Source organism: Pagrus pagrus (assembly GCF_965226575.1).
Source record: "Pagrus pagrus genome assembly, chromosome: 4".
Classification (NCBI taxonomy): Eukaryota; Metazoa; Chordata; class Actinopteri; order Spariformes; family Sparidae; genus Pagrus; species Pagrus pagrus.
This window is the reverse complement of record NC_140188.1, coordinates 16,170,519-16,192,797: the sequence shown is the minus strand read 5'-3', so window position 1 is coordinate 16,192,797 and position 22,279 is coordinate 16,170,519. Positions and strand designations below refer to the sequence as shown.

The 22,279-nt window shown below is 41.3% G+C and overlaps 1 protein-coding gene across 4 annotated transcripts in view; it reads right to left on the bottom strand.

Annotated features, from left to right (window-relative positions):
• grik4 (glutamate receptor, ionotropic, kainate 4) overlaps nt 1–22,279 on the bottom strand; it is a 316,509-nt gene that overhangs the window by 108,594 nt on the left and 185,636 nt on the right. For all 4 annotated transcript variants that reach the window (XM_084350733.1, XM_084350736.1, XM_084350734.1 and 1 more), the window contains 2 exons: nt 16,187–16,351; nt 12,415–12,512 (listed from right to left, as the gene is read on the bottom strand). In XM_084350733.1, coding sequence (XP_084206859.1) covers nt 12,415–12,512; nt 16,187–16,351 — 263 coding nt within the window. The remainder of the gene's footprint in view (nt 1–12,414; nt 12,513–16,186; nt 16,352–22,279) is intronic.

Sequence of the window (22,279 nt, the reverse complement as noted above, 5' to 3'; positions counted from 1 at the left end):
TTGGCCAACAAATCTTCGAGAACCTGGGCTTTTGAGCAGAACACAAACATGTTAATGGGAAGACAAATGACTCAATGTTCTTGATGAGTTTCGGTTCACAGAGCGAAAACAGGAAGCATTAATTCAGTGAGCAGCTGGTGGAAGGCTGAGCAATATCTGCTGAGTATTGTCTCCTTTCAGACAAGACAAAACTCTGCTTCTTGACACAGCTGACTGAGACCAAACAAAAGCAACACTGTAACACGGAGTCCCTTTTCAAACCCTTGACGACGACAATCAGCTAAACCGAAAACCATTTTGTTTGCCGCTCACCGGGGAGTCACTCTGTTTTCCCTCACTTTCATCTCAGGGATCATATCAAGAGACTGCTTCCTGATGACAAGATAGTGGATTTGGATATGCACATGGCGGTTGTGCCGGTGCGGCCTTGACAAGACAGATCAATAGTGTTGTGAGAAAAGGGTCAGCAGAGGTGCAGACGACAGCTGTGCTCCTCTAATTATGATCAGGCGGCGACAGAAGAAGCACCTGCGCTTTGTTTGCAAGCAGACCGAACAGAGGAATCCGGTACAGAGAGACACCCCGCTCAACATCCTCATTCTTTTAATCAAACGTACTTGTATCCACAGGCGCATACAAACCTTAGACACATTAATTACGGTGTCATTATCTATTTTCATCATTTAAAATACATGCAATACAAACTCTTTATTAATCATTTTGTGCCGTTTTTACCCTGATGCTGTGCTTTCTGAAGCATGAGCAGCTACAAGCATACAAACAAAGCACTATAGGCAAAAACATCCTGCTTCTATGCACTGCATTGAATTAATGCACAACATACAGTGCATACTTTCATATTAGTTACTATAGAAGATCATGTACTACATATTTAAAGTATATCTTCATATAAATGTTGCTATTTAATGTACGTGATACCCAGTAGTCTGTATGAGATATTCACGGTTAACTTTAAACATGTATGTGTTCTTAAAAACTCTGACAGCAATAATTATGTTATACATTATACATTTATGCTGTTAAAATGCTGTTTTAGCTCCTGTCTCTTTAAGACCTCCCCTCTTGAATATCCAGTCTGCTCTGATTGGTCAGCTCACACACACCTGAGCGAGCACCTCTACCAACAACAGAGCAACTTCGCCAAGTTAACTCTTATATGCCAAACTAGCTGCTAGGCATAAATGTGTGACATGGTGACATAGGGTGACGTCACAAAGTCACACAATTCAAGGCTGGGAGAGAGGAGCTTCTGCTGGTGTGGGCTTTGACCTTTTAAACTTTCAAGATCTTTCACATGCACAAGAACATATAGAAAACATTGAAGGCATGGATAAAAAACTAAAAAGCACAATAGGGCTCCTTTGAATCAAATATAGAACGACTATTGCAGTCTGCCTAAAAAAATCTTGTGTTAGCTGGACTGTAAAAAATTAATAAAAAACACGGTTTACACACTGCCAACAGAAAGAATGCAAAAGACATGTTATACTTCTATGCAAAAATACTACAGTGAAGCAAATTGTGACCAGTGGGATGCAATATATAAACCATCTCAGACATGCACAGTAATGGCAACGCTACGTTCATCCTCTGACTGAATTCCTGCTCACAAGTTTTACATAAGCAAATGAATGACCAACACAATCTGATACGTCTTGTGCAAAACTTGTGGGCAATGTATCCAAAAGCATCTGTTGTTTGGGATGATAAGAAGAGGTTGTGACCGCCGAGTACGAATATGCAGGTATATAAGAATAAAATGACCCCCGTCCACTCTTCATCTGATCCTTTCCTCAGTAAGCACTCAATGCTATGAACCTGTATCAATTTACCATCCAAAGCATCCTCCACATTTTCACAGTGCAATCAATATTTTTCATTCTTAGATGGTGCTCTAGGAAACAGCCATATACCATCACTGACCTGTTATTAGGAAGCAACACTTGAAATTCATCAGCTCTAGTTTGAGGCAAACGGTAAAGCTCTTTCAAAGTCCTAAAAGGGAAATAAATGTGTGAGGGATGTTGCAGCTCCACTTCTGAGACTTCTTCAGCTGAGCACCTGCCATTAAACCTTTTTCACTGTCGCTCTTGAGACTAAAATTTAAATTCCGAAGACTTCCCGACACGCAGACGCTGACAGACGACACGAATACATAGAAGTTAAATCACAGTCGAATCCAAACAGAGGGAGTCACTTCTTGACGCACCTTTAAGAAAAACACCGGAGAGCAACTTTGATAGTTTCTTTCTTCGCGTCCAAAATGAATCCTAATGATGTTAACGAATGTCAAGTGGAGAGGCTAGAAAGAAGTCGAATAAATGGAAGGAAACTTAAGAGTCGGAACGGGAGTCGCTGTAGGCTAACGCCATATTGTATTGAAAGTAGCAATGAAAACTAATTTGCATTGCATTTCAATGCATTTTGTCTTTTTTTTTTAAAGTGCGGATCTAAAAGAATACTAAGCTGTGAGGGTTTAAGAAATGCAGAAGTCCTATTGAGATTCAGCAGGCACCTTACTGCTCCTGCACTGCTATGAATAAGCAAGCTGCAGCTTAAATCTTCTAGCTCTCACTCCGTACATCACAGCGATGTGGGCTCCTCCAGCACTGAGAAAGATGCAGATCAGCTCTGCTTAATCAGATCTGAAGACTGGTTGTGACCAATAATGTGTCACATGCTACCAAAACAATGTTGCTCTTCGCCGGAGAGCGTTTCATTTTACATATAGTGGTTTTAAGGCCCAATTACAGTGGAGAGCTGAACCATAAGCTGACCCCCCGAGCAGAACAAGACTGACACAGCAGAACTAATACCACTACGCACTCAGACATAGAGATTCAGCGTGAGACTGATGGAGGGTGATTAGGGAGAGGCAGAGAGAGAGAGAGAGAGAGAGAGACGGAGGGGGGCTTTGAATACCATTTCCACACTCTTTCTATTAGTTTTCTTAAGAATGGCGGATCTTGACCTGCTTGTCATCCATAGCTGGTGTCTGAGACGGAGTTAGGCGGAAGGGAAATGTCAAGAACGAGACGGGTGTGCCAGACGAAATGAGAAAAATAAGGAACAAGAGGAGACAGGACAGAAAAAGAAAGAAAAAGGTGAGACTAAGGACGGGAGAGTGATGAGAACTGAGGCCTGTGAAGGGGCAGTAATAGTCGATATTAGAGACGGGACAAAGTAGAGAAATGAAAATTGGGTGAAACTATGATAGGGTGAAAGGAAAGAAGAAAAAGAAATGAGGGAGAGGAGAACAGTGTAAATGAGAGCAGCTAAGGGCAGGAGTGTTCGTAATAGACAGGAGATGAAGGTTGTTCATTGAATCTGTGTCAACATTGTCCTCCATTGGTTTGTGAAATGAAAATGGGCTGGCAGCATTTTCAGCATGGAAAATAAAAAACATCTTGCTGGTGCCACAGAGGTCTTGTTAACTTGCAGGAAGACTTCTCAGCTTCCCCACCAAGACCCGACTAGCCAAAGCTAGTCAATGCAAGATCAATACATTACAGGATCTGATGCTACAAGTAAGCTAGCTAATGGTTATTTAATTTTTAATATGTGTTCTTCATTTGTTCTTTATTACAACTGATAGGCTAACTACACAGTCCACTTATCAATGCTTTCTTGAACTTTCAAGCCAAATCTACTGGTTGTCATTAAACTCTACATCGTCACCTGTTCGTATGTGACCTAAGATCCGTACATGCCACGTGATGACACCTCAGCTTTCTCCATGACAAGTGAAACAAACTATATCTGCTGATAATGAGGTTAAAAGGTGTAGAAAAAGCAAATAAGTAGACCTTGAGTGTATTTATTTTTTTGCCCGACGTCAATAATAAGCATTGCAGAAAAGATGCCAACCTGCTAATCTGACGAGCAATCTGTTGACGTGGAGACGCAGCAGTAGGCGCAGTGAAAGGATAATTCTGATTAAGTTAAACGCAGTTACTTTATCTCTAATTGTTGGGGATTGCAGTGCCTCCAGCAAAATAAAGCTACTCTGAAACTCCGAAGCTGATAAAAAATTAAACACAATCATTGCTGTGATTAAAAGCAAAAGAAAACCATATCATGCAATGATGTGTAACAGTGCATGAAATTTGCCATATAAAATAGCTAATGACATTATCAACTGCTCTAAAGTCAAAGGATTTAACCAATCACAGCTATTTATTATTTAATTATGTTAATCATGATGCCATTTACTATGGCAGTTTACATTCCCATTAAAAACACACATGGATGCATAGTCAATTTTCACCACACAAAAACAAAGCATCAGTAAGGTAAAAATAGAGCCGTACTCTGTGCACTCACCCTTTACAAGGTATTGCAGAGCAGGTACGATACTTGGATGATACTGGTGTCCACATGTGTGAGAGCAAAGCTGAGCGGACGTTGGCAGTCCACCAACAGAAGATGTGGTGTGTTGGCTCTGCTATGACCAGCCAGCGGTTTAAAGTCTGGCAGGGAGGCGGTCTAAAGTTAGCACAGCTACCGTGTAAATGGTCTCTGGCCAGAGAGGATTTACAGGGTTGGCTAGCCGGCTTTTCAAGTCACAAAAAGCAATTCCACACCGTGTGTAGCACTGAGCTGCTGGACAACTCGCCCATTTAAATCACTTTGGACAGCTCTACACACACTGAATGCAAACACGGCAGGATGAGTCCCTGGTCATGTGAACGGACAAGTTAATGAACACGCACACACGCTCAGATCTGTGACAAATATTCATAGAGTGAGTTTCTTATGTATGCCTCACAATAATGGCACAAATGAAGCAGTGGACCTGCAAAATAGTTTTCGCTGAGAGAGAGCGTGGAGAAAGGTTTTCAAATTTGTTCAATATCCATTCAAGAGCAATCAACTGTGCCTCGGCTTTGTCTGATGGCCCTGCTCAACAATTGCTCTCGTCCGGCCATACGGAGGAATCCTACAGAGTTCATTTGCCTACTAATAAAGTAATCTGGAGGAATACGTTTGACTTCAAACTGTCGTGGAATTAACTCAGAAAGGCAAGGATTCAGTTTTACTGCCACTGAATTAGTTTTTCAGCTTTACCTCGACACTGATGTTCACAATGCAGCACAACACACAGAAGACGGGAAAGAAAAGAGGCAGAAAATAAGCAAAGTGCTGATGAGAGAAGGGCACAGAGAAGCTTAAAAGCCAAAATAATGACACTGACAAGACATTTTCAGATTATTTAAAGGATTTTCTGGTTGTGTAAGGGTGAGTCAGAATCGTGTTTGTGGGTTTCTATCTGTATATGAAAGCACAAATCTCTCATTATTGCTTATCTCCAGGGGTTGAGATATAAACTGACCCCCAACCTCAATCCACATGCTCTCTGTTTGCCCAGCGGACCTCAGGTTCACCTCTGAATCCAACCTGAGCACCGCAAAATGCTTAAATGTAATCTCTCTGTACTCCTAAAACCAGATGGCTTTGCAAGCCCAAAGCAACCCCTGGACGTCAGACTGAACATTAATATTCATGACTACTTCTGGCACATGTTTGTGAATCATGGAGGAATATGTTTTGCAGACGCAGGGCGTATTGCGAATTTCATCCTTTATGGCAGAGGAGAAGAAGTCAGGGGTACAAAACAGGGAGTAAGAACATTTAAACTGAGCTGAAGGTGGTTGAGAGCAATAAATATGAAGTGAATTCAGAGGAAATATTTGGCACATGAAAATTTAATCACTGACATTAATTCAATTTAGTTTAAAAGCTTCCTGTGGCTAACGGCATGATGACCTTAGTCATTGGCTTTGTAAGAAAATAAAAAGATGGAGATTGTAAATTAAGCTTTGTGCAAATCTAAATAGGGGGACGTAAAGTCCTTGGTCTAGTCCACAATATAAAAGTCACCGCTTAAAAATAAGATCATATTTCTTATCCCTGAGATTCACAGGAAACAAAGCAACAACAAAAAGCTGCACTGCACACTCAAGCTCATCTGGTTGGCTGCAGCAGCCGGCAGATAAGCACCTGTAAAGCAGCAGGAGCCTCTCATCCAAAGCCCCAGCTAATGTTTCTCATTAGTCGATATTAATCTGCCCGTCCTCCAAATCCTGACCCTGAGGTTTGCCTGCCACACCGCATAAGATGGAAACAAACTACAAACATGATGCACATAGTCAACAGCTCTCTGCAGTGGCTGTTTTTCTATTAGTCACTATTAATGTGAAACCCAGATGGGCTCAGTCCCACTCCTCTGTAGCCCCGGTGGAAGTGGCAGTGGAACCCGGGGAGTGATGGATAGGGACTGGTAGATGACGTGCTGATCACCTAGTGGGGTCTGTCAGCTGCAATATTGCTGCCAGAGTCCCGGGCAACGAGCCGCCGGAGAGCCAGCATCTGTGGCCTTACACTCGCTGTGAGGGATTTGGTGGACAGAGTAATGTGTGGATGGTGGCAGCCGACGACACACATACATCCTTCTCTCTCAGCTCTTACAGTGCAGGGTGACAGTTTTCACCTTGTGCACACAGATGTATCGCAAACACACACAGAAAATAAGACCACATGTTGATGTGATATTCTGTATAATACAATACATTCCCTATCAGTCCTGTAATTAATCTAGCACAAATGATTGCAGCAGCCGTACTTGCCAGCTTCCTGATTTTCCCCATTTTTTTCATTGCCCTCTCTTGGTTTCATCCCTGGGTCACAATTCTCCTGCATTCCTCTCGATGCTTTTATCAGTAAATAGACTCCTCTGTTTCACACCAGATTATCCCTCTACACCCGAGATCCTTGATTGACAGCTCATTTGAGAAGATAGGAGCTTCTAAGCCTGCCCTACAGCCTACAACAGCCACTGAGTGATCATACAGACAAGTGACCCACTCTCTCTTCTTTCTCCTCTCTCCTGAGCCACTACACATCAGCCTCTGGATGACTGATGCATCATACAGTATATCCAAAGAGATTTCAAATCCAGCAATACATAGTTTAAAGCCCTATACTTAGAAAGTATGCAAGTTTGTGTCGTTTTATGTGTTTTGCTCTTTGAATAGGCAGTTGTTTTTCCACCTAAGCTCTTGAACCCAGCTTTGGTTTTGGGGTCTCAAGGTTGGCAAATTATGATTTCGACTCATCTAATAAAGGTCAAAGCTAATGAAAAAAACATCTACAGTTGCTTTATGAAGTCGCTTTGAGTGCAAAAATGCATTTTTGTTTGGCTCATAATGTCAGACGACGTCAGGACTTTGAGTATATTCTGCTGCTTTGAGGGCTTTTAAGAGGGCATGCGGTGAGACGAAAGGTAACATTAGGTACAGGCAACATGCTTCAATCCACCAGCCAATCTACTCATCTTCTGCTGAGCGGTCCTCGGAGGTAAGCTGCAGACTATTTGGCTAGCCAAGTATAGAAGTAAGTTTGAGATTATTTCTCAAAGGATTGCTGGTTTCTCTGCTGTGTATATACTGGTTGAGTGAGACTTGTGCTGCCCATCTCATCAAGGACAACTTTGGCAGGCTATAATACGACTCTGACGGCTTCCGCTCAACCCTCTCGTCGCTCAGTAGGGGGGTATTTCTTGCTGTGAAATTTCCCACCGAGATGGACCTTTTACTGCGCTCAGAACTGAAAAGATGTGATTTACTTTAGCCCTATTCATGCAAGAGTGTTATTACCTGGGGTCCTGCTCATGGGTACAATTAGCTGGGTTTTTTTTGCTCTTCGTCTTGTGGGAAACTGAGATGGTCTCTTAAGAATTCCACTGAAAGTAACCGACCATACTGTGCCAAACGTCAACCATTTTTAAACGAAATGTACTTCATAATGCAATACATGAATAGACTGTGTGATTAAAGGTGTACTGTGTAGTTTTAGGGCAGACATTTTACTCAGAAGAGAAAGATCTTCATTGACTGTTTGTTATGCCTTTAAACAAACTAAATAAACAAACTCTTCGTTTTCTGACTGAATAAACACACTGACATTAAAGGACAATACAATTTCATACTGTTTTACTCTATATTTACTATATGTGGCGGACCCTGCCACCTTTTTAGCTTCAAACAGTGTTCTGGGGACCTTATTTTCCTCTGAGACCAGCTTATTTATTCAGTTGTGGAAGAAAATGAATATTTCCGAGTTTGTATAATTACCTCATTAATGTTGTTAATATTAAATATTATGTCTTCTCCAAAACCACATAGTGTTTTAATATCTACTAAGCCTGTTTTAGGGCTCGTTTTTATGGGCTGTATTTCATCTTAATTAGGTTTACATTCTGTTATTGTGTATCCTGTGTGGTGACAGTGCTGTTCTGTTAGTTACGACACCCTGTCATTGATATACTGTAAGACCATGCTGATGAAGGCCATTAGCCAGACATCCTCTTCAGTGTGATCACGACAAGAGCAGTGTGACCTTATCTGCTAGACAAAGACACTCACTCGCACTCAACACACACACATTGAAACGGCTGACTTCGCTGATTTGCACACCTCGGGTCTGAGATGGGGGACCTAATCAGTGAAATCAGATGCTGTAGTGTTTGGTTGGAATAAAAATCGGCACACTCGTGGATCTTCACAGCGTGCGATGAAGACCGCTGGGTTAATCCTGATCCTTAAGGAACCAAACTGCTCCGACTGCCGCTTTTCCAGCTGTGCATTGAAGGTATGCAGTCCCCTTTGATCTGAAGGCTACAATGAAAACCAGCAGCAGGGTAGAGATGACCACAACTGAGAGACAATGGGGCGTCATTTTACCATTAATTGCCTGACAACCTAAAAATAGTTATTAATGGATTTTATATAACAGAATTAGATCAGAGTACTGCCAATGAAACAGGTTTTCCCCAGGGTCTAATAATCTGTAGTTATTGTCATGACAACATGTGTCCAAAATGCATTTGTGTGATTTTATTACATCAAAACGTCAACCCGCTGAATATTTATCATGACTCATCCAACACTGGGGGTGGACACAAAATTATCTCCAATAGCATGTGACTATAAATTATGGGGCATCAGCAACAACTCTGTGTTTATAAAAAAAAATAAGCTGCAGATCTAATAGACTAACACTGGGAGCATTTAACAGTGGTGGAGTGGATTTAGTTGTCAGAGTTGAAGCAGCATCGCACACATCACTATATGTTCTTCCAAAGGCGCTCAGAGTCAGTCAGTATGATCTCCCCCTTCCATGGTGGTGAAAGTGATCCTCTGTGGCTACCTTTTGAACCAGAAAACTTCTTCTTGATGTTACTGTAAGGTGAGAAACATGCCACAGCACATCAAACTGCGCACTGCCCACAAATTCGTGATAGAGAAGAAACACCTCAAACCGTTTTACTATCTCACATTTCACAGACTCTGCAAAGATGAAAAAAAACAAAAAGCAACCTACATATGGGCAAAAATACCTGCTCAGGGTTGTGTAGCAGCTGCAGTTCTGTCCTGTCTGTGAAGTACAACACTTGCACAATACAAAGTATACGACAGAGCAACAACATGTCTGAGCTGAGGATGGTGACAGACTCATGGACGTCAGTGCCTGAATCATTTTGCTCAAAATACAATTGTGTGTAAAGTTCGAGATTGACTACTGTATCAACATCTGATGGACTTCAACTTCAAGGACTTGAATTGAACCCTCAAAAAAACCATGCAGGAATGTAATGTAGTGACATTTACTCAAATGCTGTACTTTCGTACAAATCTAAAGCAGTTGTACTTGAGTATTTGCATTTTACTACTTCATACAACTACTCCACTACAATTACATAATTTCAAATCGTGACCAAAGCTTCATCTTGACCACCTACAAAAGTAAATGCTGCCTACAAATTATACATGAGCCATATATTATGTCTCACAGGGATTTTTTTTTTGCTTAATGGATACTTCTGGGTTCTTTAGAGTCATTTTGCTAATAATAATTGAGTAACTAATTCACATTTTTAGTGCTCAATTTATAAATTGCAGTATTGCTTTTATGCTTCAAACAGATAGAATAGACAACATTTTTTTAAATTCCCCACTCCTAGTATTTGTCTGTGGTACCACTGCTGCTGCCACTGTGGCAAAGACAGCGTTAGCAACATGGCTACGGCTAGAGATATTCCAGCTGTTCCACTATAACCTGGGGATAGTGACCTGGGAAAACGATGCCTCTTCCTGTTTTGGTTGCGCAGTGGCATACGCGCTTCTTTTGTGTCGTAGTTCAGCTTTCGTTTTTACAGGAAAAACTCAAGTCCGGTTGCAGGCCGAATAGCATAGTGAAAGCAAGGTTTACTGGTAACCAAGCTACATGATGACAGTGTCATTTTTTACACTGTGGAATCAGTATTTACTTCAGAATGATAATGAGAGCCAAAAAAAGTTGTCTATTACCAGTCTAAGTAAACAATATAATTACTCCACAGCTTGTAGAACAAATAAAACAAATTCTCTGCACTACTTACTGCACACTTGGCACCATCTTGAGCATAACTTTGTTTCATGTGTTGCCATTAATCCAAAGCTTAATGTCTGGACACTTTATGTGGCTCTGATGAAAGGAAATTTTAAGAAAACATGATCTGGAGGCGTGGTAAACACTGCTATCACAATAACATTGTTATTGCTAAAGTCAAAAATACTACTTTGATACCACTGAATTCAACGTTTAACAAAAACATGGATTAGAATAGCAGCTGCACTTGACAATGGAGAGAGGCTCAGCACAAAACTCAAGTGTGAAAGAAAATTAGTAGTCCACCTACAACAGCTGGGAGAAGTTGCCAAGAATTATATATGGATGTAGTATTTCATTTACATGTACATTTATAAGGAGTTGACCAAAACATTAAATACAAGTCAGACTATTTGTGACGGTACTGACTGAAGCCCGATGGAAATTATCGCTTAAAGAACTGCCAACAAGGGCAGAGACTAATTCAATATGACGACAGCAAATCTTACAGTCCTACTTTCTGTGACAAACATGGACGACTGGCTGAGCTTCAAAGTATTCAGGCCATCCAAATTACTGCCCTCCTCATTCACATGTGCAATAAGAAGAGATAAATAGAGATGAAATTTGAGCCAGTGCGGGGAAACTGTGAATCTTCGGGCCCTTGATCGACTCCTTCGAGCATTTCACGACTGCACTGTATGTATCACTTAACAACTCATAAATGTCATTTTTCACTTTATGGGATCTTTAATATTCATACAGTGGTATTATCACAGTCAGTGTTTCAAAGCAGTCAGCCCCGCAAGTCAGTGCCACCAGAGATTTCAAACAGCAGGGAGTCCTGGTCCGTCTAGCAATGAAACAGACTGATGTCTCATTAGAAAGACTGGCTGTACTGTACCAGAGGAAGTTATAGAGACGGTGGTAATGGGATGCCTTTTAATAGTCATGCTAATCAAATTCAGGGAGTTTAAAAAGGCGGCTTCTCTTTGGACCACATCCAGTTATAGTGGGGAGCACACCAGAAACACACGAGTGAAAACTGAATGATTGATGAACTGCAAGAAAGATGACATATGTTGTTGTTGTTTTTTCAAATCTCTAGTTATATAAATACTATCAATATTTTTCTTTTATGAATCTAAACATTTTTCTACAAACAGTGCTAAACAAACTGTATCACATTTAGAATACCAAAGCAGTAAAAGCCTCACAGATATCAAACATAGATATCTTTTCTTATTTATAATTGATTTTGATCTGGTTTTGTTTAATTCAAAGGCGCCTCTGTCTCTTGACATCAGGCAGCAAAACAAACCATGTCAGAGTTCAGACAAGCCAATTAGCATCCTACTGGGATCTGTTTGCATGCAGTCAGGCTCTGAAGCCAAATCCACTCAGTCATGTTCAAATCGTGGAAAACATGTTTTTCTGCGCTGTTCAGACAAGAGAATGTGTCTGTCGACTGGTTTTGTCAAAATAATACCAATGATACTACCATCTGTTAAATCATCTACTGAGTAAATATCCTAATTTCAAACAACAGATGTAAGGCAGCAGGAGCTGGTTGATGTCAAACCACATAATCTGATCAAAACAACAAAACTTGCGCACTTTTTTTTTTTTTCACCGTCTGTTTGTGTTTGTTTCTATAAAAATCTCAAAACAGTGACTGGCAAGCCTCAGCGGGCCAAACTGCTCCAAGCTAATGAGGGGAATGGAGGAAATAAAATGCCCAGCGGTGCTTTGATTCGAGTGAGACTGGAATGGAAAGTTATGACACTGTTGAGGTATTTCATCATTTTCACTAACAAGGATTTCATTCCCCCTCAATCTCCTGCAAAAACCGCACAGAGGCTAACGAGCATCATTGTTCCAAACTCTGTGTTTCTGGTTGTAGTGAGAGCACGCTGCCTATAACACGGGCCAGAGGCTGCACGCCAGCTGGGTGCACGGACTCACCTCCTTCTCTCCACAGATATTGCTGATGATGGAGTTGGAGGCTGGGCTGGCTGAGGGACCGAGGACTGCCACCACCCCTTTAGACATGATTTGGCACACTGAGAGAAAACGGAGATAGAGACAGCGAGAGAGATAGTGAGTCAGGCAGTGTTAACCAGGAAAGTAAAGTACAGGTATTTAAAAAAAGGCCTTCTTCAGCCAGATGTTAATGGATGCACATGCTGACCATCTCAACCTCTGAACAGATATTAGCCTGAGCCAGCGCTTCTCCCGTCTCAAGGGATTCTCAGCCTACATGTGTTACTGAAACGTGCAGAAGTCCAAATGCATTTCATTTGTTCACATTTAATATGCCTGGCGTGATGCACATAGAGAAAAAAAATCCTATAGACGCTGCCCATGAGAGCTTAATAGCTTGAGGGAGAAAGTGATATTAATATAACAGACTTTCACATATGGAGACTGAAAGATAGCGAAACCAGAAGAGACACAGACAGATAAACAGAGTGACAGACAGTGAAAAAGAAATAGAGACAGGCAGACATATCTGGAGGCTTCAAACATAAAATCTGGCATTTGAACATTTGCACATGAATGCCATGATATCCCCAAAAGTGACACACACACATCTCATCTTGTTTGGTCCACACTGTACATTTACAAGGACTGATTTAAAGGCTTTAACTTTGGGGATGGAAAAGCATCTTTCAACGGAAACATTTTAGCCAGTGTGATTTGTACTCCTCTCTGATGTACACAGGCCATACGCTCTAATCTCCCATACTAGAAAACAGAACGCCATTCCTTGTGAGTTTATAATCCCTGGCTCCTAATTAAACCACCGCAAGTCAATGATGTGAGGCAGACACAAGCGCAGACACTATGTACTGTTCATGTGCGCACAAAGTAAGTGTGTGTGATGGCAATTTGGTGTCGGTTATTGGGGCAATTGCAGAGCATTAAGCGGCTGCCTGTGTGAAAGAGGCAGGGGGGGGTAAACGTTTTCAGGTCTGTGCTTTGAATCCAGAGGCAGTGAATCGAATGATTAATAAGTAATCCCTTGGTCACCCATGGGGCCTGTAAGACATGAACACACTGACACCTTACACAAACACCCACGTGCACATGCCTGCACACATTTACAGTACATGCACACACACATTTGCACCTGTCTGCATGGCTTCACCAAATTATAAAGCTGAGTGATTTGACTGCCAGCACACATGCTCCTGGCCGCCACGATGCTTTCATTTGCTCCGTCTCTGCACAGCTAACATTGTGTGTGTGTGTGTGTGTGTGTGTGTGTGTGTGTGTGTGTGTGTTTGAGAATGTGCATTAAAAAAGGTCCGTGTCAAAACTCGACTTCAACACCACAGGTTATTCATAACCCCCTGGACATTGATGTCGGTGTCAAGGTTTCCATTAGTGCTGTCAGTTGTGAGAATATTACTGTGCAGCTCACCGCGGTCAAATTATGGTCAGAGGGTCACCAGGTCGGCTGGTGGCCATTTTTGCCGCTTAACATTGATTATTTCTGATCAATGCAAGCTATTGGAACCTTGGAATGATCAGAGGGCTCTGTATGCACACATTGAAGCAAAATATGCATGTGTTATGTGGGGCGGTAACGATTCTCCAGATCGATGGTTTGGTTCGTAACTCGGTTTTCTTTTTTGTTTTGTTTAGTTGTCAGGGGTCGGATTGGGAACAAACACGATGAAGGTAGATTAGCTTTCTCAAAATATAAACTCAAAAGATCTCAATTCACAGCAAACTGGCACTGGTTCAACCCATCCTCAGGGAGCAGTGGGCAGTTGACACACAGCGCCTGGGGACCAACTCCAGGTTGAAGCCAGCACCTTTGTTAACGGCGCTGACTGGAGAATTAACCTAATGTACACGTTCTGATGCTGGGGGAAACCAGAGCATGCAAACTCAACACACAGAAAGAATTTGTTGAATTCTTATCTCTAAATGTCAAATGTTAAATCCCTTCATTCGGATTCACACCAAAAGTTAATGAGGTCTATTCTATTCATCCGCCATCCAAGTTTCATGGAAATCTGTTGAGTAGTTCTAAGGGCCGTATCGAAGGCAACTGGACTTTTCACGTCTCACCTCTCATCCAAGAGACGTCTTCAGTTTTAACTAACCGGAGGGGAGTTGCAGGCTTAGCCAAGAAACTGAAACAAGTCCAGTTGCCTTCAATATAGCACTTAGAATTACCATGACCTGGATGACTGGCAACCTTCATCAACATCTGTTCAGCAGTGTTTGTGTAATCCTGCTGACAAACAAAAAAACAACAATCAAACAAACACATAAACAAACAATGGATAGCGTCCTTGGCGGAGGTTACGATTAAAACTGATAAACTTCTCTAGAGGTTGTCGCACTGGAAGATGAGGTTGCAACTCGAGACTACGGATGTTTGAATCGAAGCTTTGGTCTTGGTTTCAGATTCGTTACACCCCTTCTGTTATGTGGCGTTATACGCAATATATAACTGTAAAGAATGGCTGTTGGTGAACTGGAGTCTTGTCAAGCAGCAGCCAGTCCAAGGAGGCATCCATTTAGGAGCTGTATACTCCACACATGCAGGAGTGTGCGCTACTATTCTGGGCAGGTAGCGCTCCCTCTGTGATATTTCCATCTAACTGCGGCCACTGATCCGTCCCTAATCCAATTCCTGCCTCTAATTACACACACACACACACACTTTCCACACACAACACATTTGCACACGCAGTCCAGCACACACACAGAGAGTCATGCAGATACACGCACAGAAACACACAGGAGGAGCCACATTTAGGAAGGGTTTGTAGTAAACCAGGCAGAGAAAGTAATGCAGTTTTGTGTTGTCGGGGTAAGTGAAGCGCTGTTTCCGTGGCTTAAGCGGCGCCACTGAAGCTCTCGGGTTTGTGAAAGTGGAAATGTTTCGCATTGAAAATCAATCCCTGCACTTCTTGTCATGGCTGTGTATTGGTTTGTTTTCTGCAAACACATGCTGTGCTGTATTGATTCTAGATGGTTTTCATTAAAAATTAAAAAACATAACCGATGAAGCAACAAGTCGCCACACGGAGAGAGGCATCGACTCAACTGATAACAAATAGATGATCCTGCTTGTGTTAATGGAGTCAACCTCAGTGATGGCATAATGTGTGTATGACAAATACCTGCAAACCTCATGATGGCCCGTTTAAAACGATCCATAAGCCCGTATGTTGAAGGTCACCTCTGTTTTGACATAGACTAAGTAATTTTAACATGACATGGCCTTTTTCCTTTGTACAGAAAATGTTGTTTCGCTCTGCCCTGCCACAGCAGAGTGAAAGGCTGCCGATATATAAGAGAACAAAAACAGATATAAACACGCCGTTTGACTCCTGCAGCTATCAAAAATATGACAGCTCATTTTGCGTTCCTGCTCCACACCAGTCTGTCATCTATTTTCAATAATTTGTTTGCTTCTGTTTGACCGAAATATTGATAAACCAGACGGACTTATCTCTGTGTACTTGGGGGAAGAGCGAGAGAGACGGGCTGAAAAGAAGACAGAACGTCTGAGTTTAAATGACAGGCTTGCTGATTTCAAAATGAGAGATCCCACCCCCCCCCTTTTTTTTTGCAGGATTGATTGCTGACTGGACCCTCATTACTTTCTCTGACTCGAGATGTGCACATTTACTGGCCGACAGACTCGAGCCCACATCAACGCTTTCGTCTCCTCACCAATTAACTTGCATTTCTTCCCTGTGTTACTTACTCGTTTCCCCCATTTCGTATTCACTGTCTCTCAGCAGTTCAAAGATGTCCACCTCCAGCTTGCCAGTGGTCGAGCGGTTACTGTTCCTGTTGATGCTGTCTTTGGCCAGAGTGATGGCCAGTCGCTCCCCTCTGCTGCACTCCATAGGGTCATCAAGGATGGCAGCTGAAGGAGAGAGGAGAGGGATGGGTTGTGAAAAAAAGGATATCAAATAATTATCCCCACCGGTAAGTGCTGTTTATTGAAAATGAACGAGAACCGGGGCGGCCCAATTTGGCCAAAGACCATTCAATCTGAAAGCCTGTGAAGACAGGAAATGTATTTAAAGCCTGTTTTTCTTTTTTGCTAAACAATAAAAGTCCAATCCCCTGAAAGCTGCTCCCAAGTTGCATGGATTTATTAGCACCAATACTAAGGTGACATTTTGTGCACACTGCTCTCCATTAATCTAGAGTGCTCCAGTATTGTTCTTAATAAATCCATACACTTTGGGAGCAGCTTTTAGTCTGTGACAGTTACTTTTCCTCTAAAAGGGAAGGGTGAGTGCTATTTAATGTAGATATCTTATCTGTATGGTAAAAGCTTGAAACTTTAAAAGCTTTAAAATCTCTCACCTGTTTCCAAGATTGCTGGAAAAATATAAAGTCATAACTGATGTTTACCGCAGCAAAAACACATCAAAACATCTCTTGGTTGTGTGGGTTTTATAGAGGCTGTGTAGAGACTTAAAACTCCAGTCACTGCTGAAGCTTTTTCAGAGATGCTACACTGTGCAAGTCTACTCCAAAATTAAATCACAGAGGCATAAAAAAAAAATGATAAGACAACATGTTATAATCAGAAAAGATTTATTCTGTGTGCAATAATGTATTTGTTGTATTGTAGTATACGGTAGTTATCAGACAAACTGATGCCTGTCTTACAAATGGCTTAGCTCAGCCAATTACAAAGACACTGGATGCAGATAACACACTCTTCTCATTCTAATGCAAGAAAAAATAATGTAATTCCACCACAATAGGACTGAAGAGACGAGTTATAAATATTAAAAAGGATTTTAATCATTCTATACCATATGGAAACTGTGTGGTCCTCCAGGGGAGGAAATGGGCTGCATAACCAGGAAGTAGACCCGGAGGCTAGAAAATGTTTGTGGTGTATGTGCTTGTGGAGTAGTTCTCATTGGGCTGAATAGGCACCATCTTTGCCTTTGGTATCTAATTATATAATTAAGTCTATGCATGCGATTAGCCAATCACAAGGTAGCCATGCTCTAAATCATACCCTGCTTTATCATCTCTTTCATCATTCAGATGGGAGCAAAATTTACAAAATGATCATGAAGACTTGAAACTAGCGATTGAGACCATAAACCCAATAGGAAACTCTTTACCGAGCTAATCAATCTCATAAGCTTACATGCAATCGGACTTCTTTATGAAACCAGTGGTAATGCCCACTTCTGGCCATTAGAATGAAGGTTTAAGGCACTTCCAACCCAGAAAGCTCCCTCCATATTTTATGCAGGCGATGGACAACACACAGATTGGCATCACGGACAACTTATCAGCACAGTAAACTTAATCTGTTCACTGAGTTATCAAACAGGAAAGGCACTGAATGACACATATGCTTCAATATGTACTGAATAAACTCTTACTCTTTTAATGATCTGTCTGACCATTAATTAATTTTTTCCAAGATGTGATGCCTGATACCAAGAAATCTATGATGCATCAACAATTATCTAGGCGAAAAAACTTCAAAACGATTTGCCTGACTACATCAGCAGTTTGCAACAATTACACAAACTGTGAAATACCTCTACAGGTCGATGCACAGGGTAGCAAGGACAACACAATAAAATGAGGAGCAGATGTCTGAAAGCAGGCTTTCTAATTAATGCAATTATACTGTGTTAGCATAAAGGGTCTCCAATTAAATAGATTGCATTTACAGCTAAAGCCGAGAAAGGAGATAAAAGTAACCTATCCGCAAAAGTGTGAAATTAATAAGGCACAAAGAAATACAATTAGGCACAACTTGGCTGAAAGGGAAACGTACTGTAGAAAAAACTGCAGGTGGAGTGTTGTAACTTCAAGCCTAATCATGTCAGAACTAGACGTGCGGAGCAGAAGTGGAGCATGTTTGAAGTGACCTTTTCCCCGCTGATCACACAGTTGAATAAACAACTTGAGCTTGCAAAGATGAGACAAATCCACTAATCTGATATGATCACTGGTCACAGCCATAGCGAGCCAATGCCTACAACCACATTAAAAAGCTTTGCTAAGAAGCAGGCAGTGTAAGGTCATCCGAGGTTGTGCTCCCCGCTGACAGATTGTAAAGCTGCGGACAACAGACGTATTCATTTCTATATGCACTTAACGGACTCCCTCTTGAACAAGTACAGCTAACAACAGCTTAATATGATCACTGGTATAGTTTAATAAAATCAAAGGCACACATTCAATTAAAATTTTATGTGTAGGGAGGCAAGGGAGATTTCTCTGCACTGAGCAATGAATTTGAGTTGTAGTTAATGCGATGTGCAAAGAGTGTAATTTGTCAAGAGTGTAAAACGATCTTTTGAAGACAAGGTAGGGGTGTGTGTGATAAGTTGACTAGTCGGTTAACATTGCTACCAGGAATAAAAGTCAGGTAAATGCATAATTATTTTATCATGTACACATTTAGTTTGCATATCAACATCATTTGCACTGAAATATGCCATTGACTGTTGTAAAGGTAAAGGTGCAATATGTAAGAATTGGCCACCTGTCCGATTCCTACCACATATCACCAGATTAACCGCTAACTGCTGCTGAATGTAGCTGCACTTAGCTAGCTATGTTAGCCATGCAGCTAGCACTTCAGACTGGGAGCACTGGGACCAGGGAAGTTTCGGTGTTTACACCACTAGCACAAAAAGCTTTGGACCGGGACGCTCCGGTGCGAGCTGGTTAGCATGCTAACTTCAGTAGATGTCTCTGCAACACAATACAAAAACACCACAATGTCAAAACTGCTCTTCCTTCACATTCTGTTGATTTTTATAGTAGTTTTCAACTGAAATTCTTACATATTGCCCCTTTAACTGTAACTTAGTGAGTTGTTTGTTGTTGTTTTGTTTTGTAGGATAATGTGCAATGTTCGTATAATGCATGGCACATATGTGCACATTTGTTTAACCTTATAGATTAGATTGTGCTCAACTGAGACCGTTTTCTGAGTGTTTTCTTACTTTTAGACTGGACAAAAAGTCTAAAAGTTTAAATTTCCATTTAAACATCAGAGAAATTAGTCATCCCTGGATAAGTATTCATTACAGTCTGACATTTTTAGATTACAGAAGGCTGTTCTTTGTGGCTTCATTTAGTCGGACATTATCATGCTTTAGTCATCCTATCTGACCAAACTTCTACCATAAATGGCTTCAGCATTCAGTACAGTCATCATTAAGCACGGTTCCCACAGAATTACATTCACAGCTGGTGCAGTCTTATGTTTGGAAATATAAGACTTTATAAGTTTTAGATTTTGTACAGCTCCAGCATAGCGCCAGCTTCAGCAAGTATTCATTTTTCAGCTCTATGGATTTCTCTGTCCGAGGATCAACACTTCAAATCCGGAGGAAAACCCTGTGATGGAGATTAATGTCGACACAGCAGCAGGTTTGAAATGACTGCTTATGGAATTATTTCTTGTCAAGGTCATCAATAAAAATAAATCAGGCCTTTTCTGATGTGTAATTTTAGCATTGCCATGTCTTATATCCAACATATTACATCTTGATCTTACATCCTTGGACTGCTATAATCAATAACTTCACACCTTTACAAAGGATCAAATGACTACATGTACTATATCTGTCGCTAGTAGTAGTGACAAATCCATAGAGCAGACGCTGCCATCCCCCTCAGCTCTATGGAGTGCCTTAGCTCACTGTTTTGGTTTAATGGCCGACAGCTTTACTGTTTTGGTTCACGCTCACCGCTCTTATCAGCAATGTTTTCAGATGCAGCAGACAGCCGTATTTTAGCAAAATGGTCTGAAAGCACCAGTATATGCTACCTTTCCAACACCAAGCAGCAGACAGACAAAGTTAGAAAGCAAAAAGAGTGAATACTTGGCTTATATTTGTCTGGTGGTTAGATGCAGCAACTCCAAATAAATGCTAATATTACTGCGTATTTCCTGGATGTCAACCTCAAGGTGATAATATGTTAAAATGTAATATGTCAAATTATAAAATGCTGTGTTTGCAGCTTCTTTCCACTGGCTGCAAAAAAATATTCCAGTCTGAGGTTGGAGTGTGTGGAAGGCAAAACACTGAGGCTCAAAACGTTTGCCAAAAACACTTCATATTCAATGAAAATGACTTTACTACAACACAGAGATAGGGATGTCATTCAGGTGAGTTGGCATTATAATTCATTCATGAGCAAAAGAAGTCTACTATCAAAAACCTTTGTGTCTGCTGTCATAAAATGTGTTTCCAATGACATCTGTCTCTCTGAAGACACTTCACTGTCTTTCTATACAACTTTCTGCCTCACTTTACCCTTTTCATTTAAATGTCTTTCATTACTTTTGTGTTGATATGTCATGACTCGTCTGTCAGGCACTTTATTTTAACTTCTGTTTCCCTCTCTCATTTCATTCGAGGCACTTTTCCTCTACAAGACATACATTGTGTGAGATCATCGCCTTTCACAAGTTTGCATCAAAAATATCAATAAAATATAGTGAATCGTAATTCAAACGCCTTCATGCGCAATGTATCTATCGACAGGAGTCGGTGTATGCCTACTGAATGAAGCTGACATATCTTGGTCTCACGGGAGATGGCATTTGGGAGTGGTCAATACATGGCAGCAGGCAAACAAGACAGGCTGTTTCATGCAGGGAAAACATGAGCTGGCCCATGATCCATTGAAACCAATAAATGAGTACCCAGGAGGTGAACTGAGGCGTTGGGTGCTGTGGACCGTGGAAGAGAGGCTCAGTGAAAGTATGAAATGAGAGTTCCTCTGAGATAAAGGCGCATAGCTCAGGAAAATGTTCTAATGAGGTCTTTCAGCATCTCTCACAGATGTAGTCCTTTTGCAAAAATGTCAAAGCTGCTGGAAGCGTGGTTGTCGTTTTAGCTAGCTTCCTGTCAATTTTGCAGTTAACAATCCCCTCCCTCCGCTCTATGCCACCCCATGAACAGGCGGCGGGAATCGCCAGACACAGCAGCAAGCAGGAGGATCCTGCTCTCTGCATGTCCTCAAGCAGACAGGTCCGCCTATTTATGGAGTTGGACTTATTTTAATAAAAAAATGTATTGTATTTTGTATTTTTTAACAATACTGAAACATGAAAGACAAACAGCACCCAAGTCTGTATACACGCAGTTAGTCATTCACATCAATAGTCCTGTTGAATAGATGTAGAGCCATTATTCAGGGCTCCACGGTGCAACTGATCTGGTTGCACATGTTCCCAAAAATCAGTCAAGTGCGACTAAACATTTTCATTGGTTGCACCGGAGCGCCTGATATTCAGCAAGTTTGATTTAAAAAATGTATACGACAGTGTGTGTAGACAGTTGAACAAATACTAGCCTATAAACATATTTTCTGTCGACTATTTTGCACACTTTGGTTTTATACCCCTATGATATTTGAGGTTGATACTTACTTGAGTTTCTCAAGCGCTTTAAACATCAGAGCATTTGTAAAGGTGCACTATGTAACTTTTTCAACCCATCCTCAAAAGAAGAAACTACAATAGAGGTCAACAGTAAAATGAGCTTATGGTGACCCCTGTTGACATTTGGTGTGTGTTGAACTTTTTTCAGTGCGAAGTTGGTATATAGTTCTTTATTTTTGCACTGTGGGACTTCTAGATGGGCAATGCTGTTTTTCTTCTCACCCCACCGTGACTCAGATACAAGCCTGTTTGTTCTCCACTGTCAAATACAAATGTAAACAGATGGCTTTACATCTAAAGCTGATGTAAGCTCTTGCAAACTGCTATTCCACGTATCAACAGCTCTGTCTCTGTTCGCTCATAGACCTGTAAAAAGTTGCAAAGTGTACCATAACC